This window comes from Bacillus rossius, chromosome 8 (genome assembly GCF_032445375.1).
Source record: "Bacillus rossius redtenbacheri isolate Brsri chromosome 8, Brsri_v3, whole genome shotgun sequence".
NCBI lineage: Eukaryota > Metazoa > Arthropoda > Insecta > Phasmatodea > Bacillidae > Bacillus > Bacillus rossius.
In genome coordinates this window covers 37,430,883-37,443,872 of record NC_086336.1, presented here as the reverse complement: position 1 = coordinate 37,443,872, position 12,990 = coordinate 37,430,883, and the positions used below count along the sequence as shown (strand labels likewise).

Below are 12,990 nucleotides of genomic sequence, written 5' to 3'. Positions count from 1 at the left end.
ATGTAAAACTTTTATCTGGTTTGTTCTCACAGGAACCTTCAGAGGCTCGAGTTCTCAATTCTAAAAAAATTGTTCTGTTAGTGAAGCTCTCTTTACAAATTAAATTACTGTTCTTAGTTTCTCAGTATTCGTTAAACAATGTGCAAATTCTTGATAATTATTTTTTTTTTTTTTTTTTCGGTTTCCGTTTATTACCATACTTCTTTCGTTCTTCAAAAAAAATTAAGTGTCCTTACAGTGTTTCAATTAATTAAACTCTTATCTCGTGAAGGTTGGTGCAACTCCTCGAAGTCAGTGTTGTCGAGAAGAGTAGCTCCCTGGGCTGGCCATCAGCAAACACCACTCAACTCCAACAGCTACTGGACTGGCTTCCAGGGCAGCTCACAACTTCTCCCCACATCTGCTTCGGAGTTGTGCCATCCTCATCACGAACAGATTACAATTCTGAAACATCATCAACAGGCATTACCATCACGCCTGACAAATACAAAACTAACTACTAAACTGCAATCGATGGGCAAGGATGCAAACACACAAAAAAATAAAATTAATTAATTCAACTGCTAACATAAAGTATCCCACCCTTAGCATAATCTAATCAGGCAAATAATTTGATAGGAAAAACTTAAGGAAGGGAAACATGACCTCCAATGATTTTCCCTAACTCTTGAGTCTTGATCTTCTCTATACAGCAAATAGTCCCCACGAAGTAACTGGGTTGAAGGTCAGTTCACATGACCCACCCATAACCTCTTCTACTCTTCTTTTCTTCTGGGGGCAACCACAATGCCCACCAATCTCTCTCCATGGTGCCGAACCAGCTATCCCATGAGAGTAAACAACGTAGTCAATAGAAGCGCAGAGGGGAAACACCAATCTCTGGCTTGTCGAGTCATAAAACTGCTTTATCTTCTTCTTCTTCTGAGTAAAAATATCTGACTAACCTTGCTTCTATTCTTCCAAACAGTAAAAGTTCATCAGGTATCTTCATGAAAGAAACATTCTAACTAATAATTCTTCATTTTTCTTCTTCTTTATTTCTGTTAGTTTTAATAGAAGGCCATGTTAGGGAGGTTATAGGGAAAAAGAGTGGCCAATTCCCACCCCATCACCCACCTAGATCATGACTAATTAACTTTTAAACTTTCTATTTCAAACAAATAAAAAAAAACCATTTTTTTTTATTCAAACTTTTAAACTATAATTACTTTTACTTCATAACCTCAAAAGCTAATCAATAATTCTAAATGAAATTGTGATTTACTGCATCCTTGTTCCATCCGATCTGTTTGTTTATAACCTTTCTTGTAAAGTATAAAATTTTCAAACATTACTAATTCAAAAAAAAAATTAAATTCTGGTGTCCTTTGAGTTACAATTAACTTTACTATTTCTTAGCTTGAAATAATTTAAGTTTTCAGAACTATTTCATTGTCTAATTCACAACACTTAAAAATCAACTCAAAACAACAAATCATCAAAATCAATAAGATCATCTGACCTACCTATCAGTACTGTGAACTTGAACTGTTCGTACACATTTATAATAAGCTATTGTATTTAAATTCCAACCTAAATAAGGTTTAAAAAAAACTACTAATCCCTCTGTAAATTAAGAAAATTAACTTTAAAAATTAAACTTAAGGTATTAGTTCTTTTTGACAGCTACCACAACTCACTAGTTCCATTACATTACTATAACCTAAAAAGTTCTGTAAATAATGTTTATAACAAAAAAACTACAGTGGCTGTCTTCCAAAATAAAAATAAAACTTTACATGACCTTATTAATCTCCACTTGTAAGTCCATGGCTGCCAGCTTTCTCTTCTCTTGAATCTTCAGTCTTGGCTCTTGTTTCAGTGATCTTGTATCTTGTCTCTCGAACTCTTGTCATCTTGTAAACTGGACTGCTGCTCAGCTCATCTTAAGGAATCTGTAACAGTTTCAAAAATACATGTTAATTTAAATTACATAATTCCTGTTCTTTGGTCCTAAAAAAAAATTGTATTATTAGTACACATTACCCTGAAACAACATTATTATTCATTGTTTATTACTTAAAAAAAATGCTTTACCATAAAATCCTTTTTTGTTCTTTTCATTAGGCCTATTTATTTTCCTTCTTCTTAATTAAATTCTGCTTCAAATGTTAATCCTAACTTAAGACCTACCATCTATTTATTATTCATTACCTACATTATTTATGTTACCCTAAAATTACCATAAGTTTCTAATACTTCCTATCAAAGATATTCTCTCTAAAAAAAAATTTACTTGTGACTCTTAACTTAACAAACTTAAAAAAAACTTTTACACTAGACTTAACTTATTATTCATTCTTAGTTACTAAATTTCTATATGTAAACTTTAGTACTTACAAACAAAAACTGCCTATTTCTCTCTACCTCTTAATCTCTTTCAATTATTACAATAATAATGTTACCTTGCATCTTTAAACTTTCTTCTTTTCAATTAAATTAGACATCTCATAACAATAAAAATTCTGCCTATACTCTTCTTATGGGTGTACAAACCAACAACAAAATTTCAAATTCTCAAGTTTCCTTATATTTAAATTATGCAATGCACATAACCTCTGTGGTGCCTGTACCCTTTTAGGCCTACCACCTTCTCCTCTCACAGCATGACAACTCTTATTCCTCGGGGTCTGTATTCACTGTTACAAATCAAATATCTCAAATAAATTAAAAACAAATTTATTATTTTAAGAAAACAAAAATTTACATTGACTTTACTATGGAGCCTGGAAATCTCAATGTCCCACAGCAGCTAACATGACTAAATCCCATGGAACCCCAGGTTTACATAACCTGTGCCCAAAAATTTAAGCATACCAGGCTTTCTCTGCACTGGTTTTACAGCATCACACACTATTTAGGGCCCCTGATCTGCCATCAGTCCCAAGGAGTTTTCCCACAACCCCTCTCTACACAAGCGCCTACCGCATTCCTCTCAATTGGCTATCGGTTTTACGGCATTCTTTTGGGATCCGACCATCAAGTTAGGGCTAATCGAACACTAAACCTCCATACTTCCAAACTAATGTAAATCAATTAAATTTTCTCTGTAAATTCTAAAAATCAAAAAAAATTATTCCAACATGCCAAAGAAACTTCCAAAAAAAATTCATAATCTTATCTTCAAACCATTAAAATAAAAATAAATAGATTACTCTGTTTTCTCCTTAATAACTGTAAACTGTCAACAAATATCATGTCGTAAATTTTAACTATGCTTACTGACTCTTAATCATAAAATCTCATTTGTCCTAATTAATAAACAACCGATTTCCTTAAAATCTCACTGTATCTCTCACACTCAAACTTCACTGGCTGAATATCTCAATAAATTCAAAAACAATTATCTAAACTCTTAAAGAAACTCCTCCCCAATTATTCAAATTACTTCACCTTATTTTATTTCATTACTTAAAACACCTTACTCAAAAAAAATTAATTAATTATCTAGCTATCTTCCATTATTATTTATTTACCGAACAAAACTTTCTCCTAAATTAATTTAGTAAAATTCAATTTCACATTAGGCAAGTACACTAACTCTCTACAGCAATGTTTCTCATTTCCCTCCTTCCTAACTGAATCCAATCTTACTTAACCTCCAGGGAATTTACCTCACAAAATAACCAAAAATTTCACTGTAGTGCCTATCTGCTATAGGCCCACTACACAGGGGGCTCTAACCCCACCAACAAACTTCATTGAAATGGTACCCTATCCCATACAGGATAGCCACTTCGGTACTACCATGGGGAACTCCTGCCCCAAACTACTCACAACTCTCAGGATTCTCCTGACCCTTAATTCCGTAGTCAGCCCATCTCCTATGGTCTGCGCTACAATTCCCTTTCTTCCCAGGGACACAACGCCTCACCTTAGGGTCCCTCGCCCTAATGAAAACATTAATTTTGTCTCTCTGTTCTTTTGGAGTAAATTCCCTCTACACACAAAATCTAGCCTTCCCAGTTTTCTCAATGCTTATCGATTTTATAGTGTACCTCCTTAATAATGTTTACAAATCCCAAAAAAATATTTTTAAAACCGAGGTAGGATTTAACTAACAAAACATAAACAACTTACAACGAAACACTTCTAGCCTATACATCATACACTTCTTAAATTAAATTACTTACATACTGAAAGTTCCTCTTCTCCTAAAACACACTTAAATTTAAATTTATTTAACCAATAGTCTATTTTCTTATCGCTAAGTTACCGTACAGCTGATCAAAACAAGGTCACGGCCTGTCCACGTCTCCGTATGAGCCCGTGACGTCACCGAATTCCATCAGGTGCGCCAACCCTCGCTTGCGGTTCCTCCGTTCTCCGCTAGGTCTCAGCACCTCCCCGTCACGTGTTCACTCTGCCACGTCCACTGACGTGTCGTTCTGAAACAACTCTCAACATTTTTCTAATTAAAACAAAACATCACTATAAATTCTATAACTCTCTTTTACATAAACTCTCGTTTTCTCTTTAATTCCTTTCTAACGTTTATCCTTCCCTCGACTGATTTAATTCGTACGTCTCGTCTCCTACGCGCACGAAAACAAAACAAACTTCTCTTGAAAATAATTCCTATTTACGACAAAAAACTTTATTTTAAATTATAATTCTCTTAACCTACAATCTTAAAATGAACTTCAATTAAATTAAACCACTTGCATTATCTCTAATAAGCATTTAACTTATAACGTATTCTCCTCACGTAATAATCCCCGATATAAATCTACAATAAATTCAACGACTTAAAACAACTTATCACTATAAACTTTATCCTTACAAGTATCCTCAAATAAACATCTGTTACGTCAAAAAAAAATCTCAAAGACTTCCTCCACTATAGACTAAAATTCCGTAATCCTCTCCTCAAGTAAACTCTTAATAACCTGCTATCAGAAGCTGAAACTAACTTAATAATAAACATAAAAATCTACCTCTCTCTCTCTCTCCAGAAATAGAACCTACCCGGCGCCTCCACCATTTCTGTCACGTGCACCTAGCCGGTGCCACCGCCATTTCTGTCACGATCCACCTTCAGAGGGGGGGGGCGAGAATCGTAGCTCTTTACATAGAAACAACTCGCTTGGCATCAACTAGTCTTAACTTCATAAAATACTTTACTGTACCTAGGATCATAGGTTCGTCATCCCGTACAGGATGTCTGGTGAGAGCTGAACTAAGGAGATTTTGCAAAATAACATAATACTTAATTAAAATTATTTTATTCTTAAAGTCAAATACTCAACATCATTTTAAAGAACATTTAAATAGCGGGATTACAATTTAAAACAATAATCTCTTTACTTCCTTAACGATTGAACGACCTTACAAGAGAGAGAATGAGAGAACTTCACTAAACACTTCCCTAGTCCTTCCGAATACCTCAAATCATAATTAATACTTAAAATTAAAACAAAGATAAGTCCATACTCACATTTTCCGAAAAGCCTTTCTTGATCGATTACTTTAAAAAAATAACGTAGGGGCCTCTCCTGCCCTTGAAATCCCGAACGAACATTACATTTTAAAAACTATGACGCGTGACCCCTGACGAGGGCCATAGCCTCCGCCCGAAAGCTTGACGACTACATTATGACCTAACTTAAATTAAACGACTCGTGGCCTCTGGCGTCGACCATAGCTTCCGCCCGAAAGCTTGAATTCCTACATCACGAACGAACTAACAACTCGTGACCACAGGTGAGACGCATAGCCTCCGCCTGAGTGAGCCCCGAGTCACCACTCACTTGCGCTTAAATTCGCGCGCCCTGCCGCGCCTACCATAACAAAAGCTCGTTATTGAAGTCAAATTTACTAAACAACTAACTAGAACATCTGGGAAGACTACCCCCCCTCTACCCCAATGTGCAGGCCACACCGCGCGGCTTGTTACGACAGCGCGCCCCAGTAACTGCGGCCCGTGGCTGCGCCAGCGCGCGGCCAAACAAACAAACAAAATTCTGCAAGCCCGCAGCGCGCCGCGCCGGCCCCGTGCCCCAATTACATGGTCACGCCACTTGCGCTGACGAGTGAACAGAGCAGCCAGCCCAGAGTCCCGTCAGTAAAGTCCCTAAATTTGATTTCAACAACCCTGCAAAATTTCAACCCGCGACAATATCATAACTCATTTTCCATTACCAAGATCGAAGGTATGGAAGACAAAATGTCTTAACTTCTTTTCCATTACCAAGGTCACAGGTATGGAAGACTAGAAATGTCATAACATCTTTTTCATTACCAAGGTCACAGGTATGGAAGACTAGAAATGTCATAACCTGTTTTCCATTACCAAGGTCGCATATATGAAAGACAAAATGTCGTAACTTCATTTCCATTACCAAGGTAGCAGGTATGGTGATTTTAAAGCTTTGGATTTAAACAAAATTCCGGTTCAGCCAAAGTTGGTGAACTTCTGCTGCATGCAGTGCATAATGTTCTGCTGAATCAACTGTTGTTAGCCAAAGTCATTTCTTTAAAATGGGATAAATGTTTATGTTAAGTAAATTTTTATTTGTTAAATTTGTTTGGTAATTATATGTTATAATGCAGCTTATTTTCTAGCCTTCATTCTCTGAAACACATTTGTTTAAATTTTTTCACATTTATAGTAAATTATTAACAATAAATAGAGATAATCACTTAACCTTAGCAACAGTTCATCACCAAATTGTAAAATTTCTCACCTCTAAAGTATTTACTCATTATTTCAACATTTGCACACTGTTTGTTTACAGTTTCCCTGGATTTTGTGGCCGAAAAGCCATCAACCATAAAAATTACTAAATCACTGTATCAATATGTGAGCATTTTTCACATTAAGTGACTTACTGTAAGCCTTAAGCATGTTTACAGATAATTTTGATTATTAATTTTAAAACAAATGTATACTGAAAGTTTAAATGTTGTAAATTGTAAATTAACGTTTTAATATTGGAGCACTGATGCGGTGAGCACTTTGAATGTCATCAATATCATTTCATCCAAATATTTCTTTTGATTTAATTTGGTTTTGTCATGAACATTCTTGAAAGTTTTAGTGTTCCCTTTTAGTGTTTACACGAAAGACATGATCCTTGATTAATTTCTTTTTTCCTTATTTATCAGGTGTCAGAAATATCACTCATATTTTCTCCTAGCTTTATTACACTTTGATAGACCAATTAAGTTGGAATAAAACTTTCCAGTCAATGATGAGAGGGATTTTATCATGGAAAACGTCTCCAGTGGCGTGATCCTAATTCTGTTTTGGATCCCACGCTGGGGACTAGAAGAATTGCTTCTAACTAATATGGAATTCAGGTTTTTTCATGCATCAGACTTAGAGAGTCGAAGCGAAGTTACCTTCCTACTGCGACGATTGAAACCAAAATTACAGTGTGGGCAGATATCTTCAGAGTTTTGCTGCTACATGTAGACAAACTTGGTGAACTAGTTCCATTGTACAGAACTTTACAGCTACCTGGAGGATCAACAGTATCCAGCTTTGGTTCCAGAACCTGAGTTTTAGTGGTTTACCAGTCTTTCTACAGCTCCATATCCTGATCATCTTGAGAATCAACCAGTGGTCCAGATAGAAACATGCATTAACTGTCACAGTACTGCTTACTGGGTTGCTCGCTAGCTAATTAAGTATTCCATCAACTGAATCATTGAGTAAATAAATGATTCACATCAATATTGTGTTTGACATTCAAATGAGATCTGAATATATGAATTGTATTCTACAAGACAAATGGAATAAATAATATTGATAGTTTTCATGAAAGTAAAGAATATTATCAATTCAATAATTAATTTATATTAAAATCATTTGGAATAACCCATAAAATAGTGTATTAATAGTGTATAGTGTTATCAAGTAAATGCATTCTTTATGGTATAATTCACTTACTAACACACTAGTTGGCATACTTATATAGATAAAAGTAATATAATAATTCCACTCTTTACTGAATATGGTATTGTTTTCTCTGTCATGTGATTTTCATACTGCTAGGCAAAAGCAATTTTTATATTTTATTCATATCTATGAATATTCACATTCATGATTGCCCTGGCGACCATGTTACACAGATAATAACTCAAAAAAATTAAACATTAAACAAGCAAGAGTATCGAATTTGAAAATGTGCATCCTCACAAAATACAGATGGTGGTTACTTGAAGTATCAACTGTATCAATGGAAAGCGAACTGGACAATTGGTACACAATACCTTTAGATAACGCACAAGTGTCTAACACATGAGACACATGCTGCTCACACAAAGTGTTAAGTCAGACTTGAGAGTGCTTATTTTTAATTTTGAGATCTCTTTAAGTGTTAATGTTGCTTCAATAACTATAATTTTATATCCATGTCTCCTATAATATTTTGTTAAATTTTTTAAGTAAACAATTTTGATAAATCTTTTTATAAAAAATAACACCCTCACCCCCCCCCCCCCCAAAAAAAAAATAAAAATAAAACTACTGTGATAGGGCAAGTTGGAACGAAAAACAAACTTTACAAAACCATATTAAAAAATGTTGTTCTTCTACCTGAATATTCCTACAAAAGTAACTAATCTTTACAGCTGCCACTTTTATTAAATCTTCCTATCTCATAACACAGGATGAAGGGTGGTTGTTGATTTAGGGAACCAATATTTCACATACCCTTCTCCTAACAGAACGTTAAACATGCCCAACAAAACAGTTTCCATTTTTTTTCACAGTACATAAGACATTTAAAAGTGTTGTAAAACCTTACTTTAAACTGTCTTTTGCAACCCACTGCTTTAAACTTAGCATTTAGTAAACATGTGTCACTTCTGTAATTATTTGTTTAACACTTAAAATTATTTTTCATTTAAATGTTTCACTACTTAAGTATACAGAGAGCAGTGTGTTTATCTGAAAATGGGTTATGTTATTGAAATAACATGTTGGACTAACCACATTAGAATATAAACAGTAATTAATATATAAATTAAGTTTTTTAATTAATTAATTTTTAAAATGCCTACCAACAGTAAGGAGCAGGCACAACAATTATACAAAGACACAACATGTACAAAAGAACAACACAGAAAAGACAAAAGAAAAAACATATAGATAGATATTTAAATTAGTAAAAAACATTTACAGAGAAGATGATAACGAAAATATAACTACAGGATAAACTAAAAACAGAGTAATGAATAACAATAAAGCAGAATTTATAAGCTACTTAACTAAATTGAATGTTTTGTTTATTAAAGTTTATGACTAATCAATAAATTAGGTCAATATTCTTATGGAGGGTACACAAGGAAGATTGCAATCAACTATTAAATTGAGGGACACGTAAACCAGTATTGTCAAATAGGCTAGCCTATATAATTTAATTTTATTTTGTGATTATAACATTTTTGAATAAAGAGCATCTCATTTGAGTTCTAGGATCAGAAAGGAAAGTCAAAGATGGATTTGAAAGATACTTAGAATTAATTATTTTAATTATTTTATTCTGTATACTTTCAAGTTTATTACTATCAGTAGTATTTATGTTATTCCAGATGATTGAGCAATATTTCAGTTTAGTTCTGATTAATGCAAAATAAAGTGAAAGGACTAATCAGAATAAGTTGCATAAAAAGTGATAGGTAAATTTAACTAGGGCAAGGATTCTATGAGAAAATAAAAAAATGTTTATGAAAATACAATTTATAATCTATAAAGTTTCTAAGATCTTTGATACTGGATGTTTTACAAATTAAAAATTTATGTAATTTATAAACATATTGAAGTTTTTTGGTAAAGATAATATTAAAAAAAAATAATAGTATTGAGGGTAACCATATTCCAAGTGTACTAGTTGCTAACTTCAATAATATAATTTTAAAGTAATATACAGTAATTTGTGAGAGTTCTTAAATATTTTAAGTTCGTCCACAAAAAGAACACCAGAACTTGCAATACATAAAGAATAATTGTGATTACTAATACATAAAAAACTCTTCTATTCTCGAGATGGTTGGAAACCCAATGAACATAGTTAACATTTAAACCAAAATTAGATAGCTTTTGAAGTGATAATGAATGATCACTGTATCAAATTCCATTGCTAGATCTTAATAGGTAGCATCAGCCTAATCCATATTTGTAACTTCAATGTAAATTTGATTAATGAATGTAATTAAATTCATAGGTTTAGACATTCCTTGTTGATTACTTGATAGTTTATTACCAAGTTCAAAATTTAAGCAATTAAATATAATTTTTTTCCCCAAAAATTATTGAAAAATCATTCATTAAAGAAACTGGATGATAATTAATCTTAATGGCAGGGGAACCAATGGTCCTCTTGGTTCCATGGCTCAGAACTACTCTAGTTACCGGTGGCCTATCACCAGTTTCTTACAACATCTAATGACACTGCCTGTGAGAAGATGGGACTTACTTGGAATGAAATGCAGATTCAGGAAGAATGTTTCGAAGACAGATCTGGTTGCTCTGTGGTACTTCCTCGAATGCTTTCAACACAGCAGCACGGGGATGTGGTTGAAAGGAGCCTCGCAGCTGAGACCACACAGAGAAGAATAAAAACACAACAGTGCTGACAACTACCGAGCTGCCAAAGTTCATCAGAATTGTGTCATTTAAATGTCACTTTTTCTTTCAATTTATAAATGTTCCAAAATCATATAATTGCTTAGAGGAATGCAAATCCATAACTTTTAAATTCAAATATTTAGAATAATTAAATTGATGTACTGCCCAGACAGTGTATGCATTAAGTATGCAAAAGAGTTGTGGCAGATAGGCCCTATAATTGACATGGCTTAAGTACAAAGAGCACATCATTTTATTTAATTTTTTTAAATACAGGCTTGGGCATGTATATTAACCCATAACAATGAATTATGATTTTAAGTTGAATAAACAAAACTTTTTTTTGTATTCTACATAGATCATAATTTACTGTGGTAAAAGTTTCATATCATTTATCCAAGTTTATTCCTTAATCTTGATGGCATGATCCTGTATACATTGATCCTGTGGTATATGATACTTGCTCTTTTAATTTAGTATGTAGAAGGATTCTGGTAAAAAAAAAACTTGTGAGACCATTAATAATGGTCGCAAAATGTATACAAAAGAAAAATTTACATAAGACCTGACATAATTTGTTTGTATTGTAATATTTGAGTTTCTGTAATGTCCAGGAGCTTTCAAAGTACTAAATTAAACAGTAATCATTATGTACCACAGGATCAATACATTCAGGATCATGTCAGCAGAATAAAGGAATAAACTTGAATACATGATGTGGAATAATTACCATCATTTTTATATCACAAGATTTTGTTATGTTTAGGATCTTTCGACATAATAAATTAAAACAGCAAGCAATGTGTACCATAATATCAAACCATACAGGATCATGACATCAGGATCAAGGAATAAACTAGAATACATGATAACAAACTTTTGCAGAGTCAAATTTAATAATGCAATTATTGAATCTTTGAAAAAAATTATGATTATGATAGTTAAGTGCTAGGTACTTAAACACCATACAAGCACTTACAATTTTACTTTAGTTCAGAAACATTCTAAAATATTCAAGTCAGTTTAATCAGAAAACAAAACCACAGAAATAACACAGTTTAATTTTTATTGCTTGTAGCACCTTTTGTCTGGTAAAATTACTGAACAATAAAACATGCCTTAGGTCAAGAAATCTATTGACACCAAGGGGCATGAATGAATTTTAATAAAATTTTTAGCAATAAAACTAATTTTAATTCACAGTTACAATTTTATGACAACAATTAAAGCTTAGATACAAGCAGCACTGTGGTTGCTTTTGGAAAATTATCCTGTATTGCCTAAATGTTTAGTTTTAAAATTAAATACAATTTATTGAGAATCTCCACTTTGAGTAGCTTAATGGCACACTAACCTCAGAAAATAAAAAATATATTCGGTAAGCTATAAAATCCACAACTAGACTTCCATTGACCAAAACTGTCAAAATTTTATTTTCTTAAAATTATTTATATTTTTTTCAAATGCTGGAAGAAAATAAGAATAACATAAAACTTTAATGGGTATATGGTAAAACAAACCTCTCTATAAAATAATTTCTTCACAAAAGACACTCGTTTCCAGTTCGTTTCATTACGTAAAGGTTGTCGAAAAATTATAGGACTTAGAGGTGGTAAAATTTCTTCAGGCTCTAAGGAATAATCACTATCGCTCCAGGACTCGTCAGATGACCAAACTTCCATGTTAACAATTAAATTCATAAATTACAAGCGGCATTTGTATCATTCTACGGATTACGTCTTTTTGTCAACACAAACCTGTAAACAAACCACTATCAAAACTTTTGCGAATCCCTACAGTTCCAGTATCACCAACACTGCGGCTGCGCTCCTCAACGTTGCTTTAAGTGTGTTCTGTTGTTCGCAATTAAAGCTAACTTATGCACACGGTGCAAGACTTTCAGAAAAGTTTGTTCAATTACAGAAAAATAACATAACACTTTGAAGAACTGTAAATTTTTTTAAAAATGTTATTCATGAATTGTATCTGTAAATAATGATAATAATTTATTGTAACTTAATAAATTATGTTTTATTTTATAAGCGAATTTATTTAGCACAAATTTAATAGGCAATATTGTATATTCCAGTGTTTTTGATTGTTGAACAGAATTTTTCCCCTCGCTCTCTGTTTTGATAAACTTTATTGCAAGTAAATGATCAATTAAATGGCAGAAAACAGCGATAAAAGTATATTATGATGATATTCAAGAATATTTTGTGTCACCCGAAACCAGATCGATAAAATGTTTCCTTGCTAACTTTCTAACCTACAATTCACAATAACAATGTTATTAACTGTTATCAGATTTATAAATGCAATATAATGTATCGTGTGTACCATTTATTACAAAAAAAAAGGGTGGGAGGGAGGTT

General features: G+C 32.9%; 1 protein-coding gene and 1 long non-coding RNA gene across 2 annotated transcripts in view; both read right to left on the bottom strand.

Moving 5' to 3' along the window:
- The window catches only part of LOC134534744 (uncharacterized), a 59,268-nt gene extending 46,856 nt beyond the window's left edge, over positions 1-12,412 (bottom strand). The window contains exons 1-2 of the mRNA XM_063373255.1: positions 12,136-12,412; positions 10,464-10,582 (exon numbers count right to left, since the gene is read on the bottom strand). Of these exons, the coding sequence (XP_063229325.1) occupies positions 10,464-10,582; positions 12,136-12,315 (299 nt within the window). The 5' untranslated portion in view covers positions 12,316-12,412. The remainder of the gene's footprint in view (positions 1-10,463; positions 10,583-12,135) is intronic.
- Positions 161-4,354, bottom strand: LOC134534743 (uncharacterized). The gene is made up of 2 exons (XR_010075533.1): positions 4,173-4,354; positions 161-1,934 (listed from the first exon to the last, which is right to left on the bottom strand). It is a non-coding gene; the product is annotated as an uncharacterized LOC134534743 (long non-coding RNA).
- Positions 12,413-12,990: the final 578 nt, after the last annotated feature.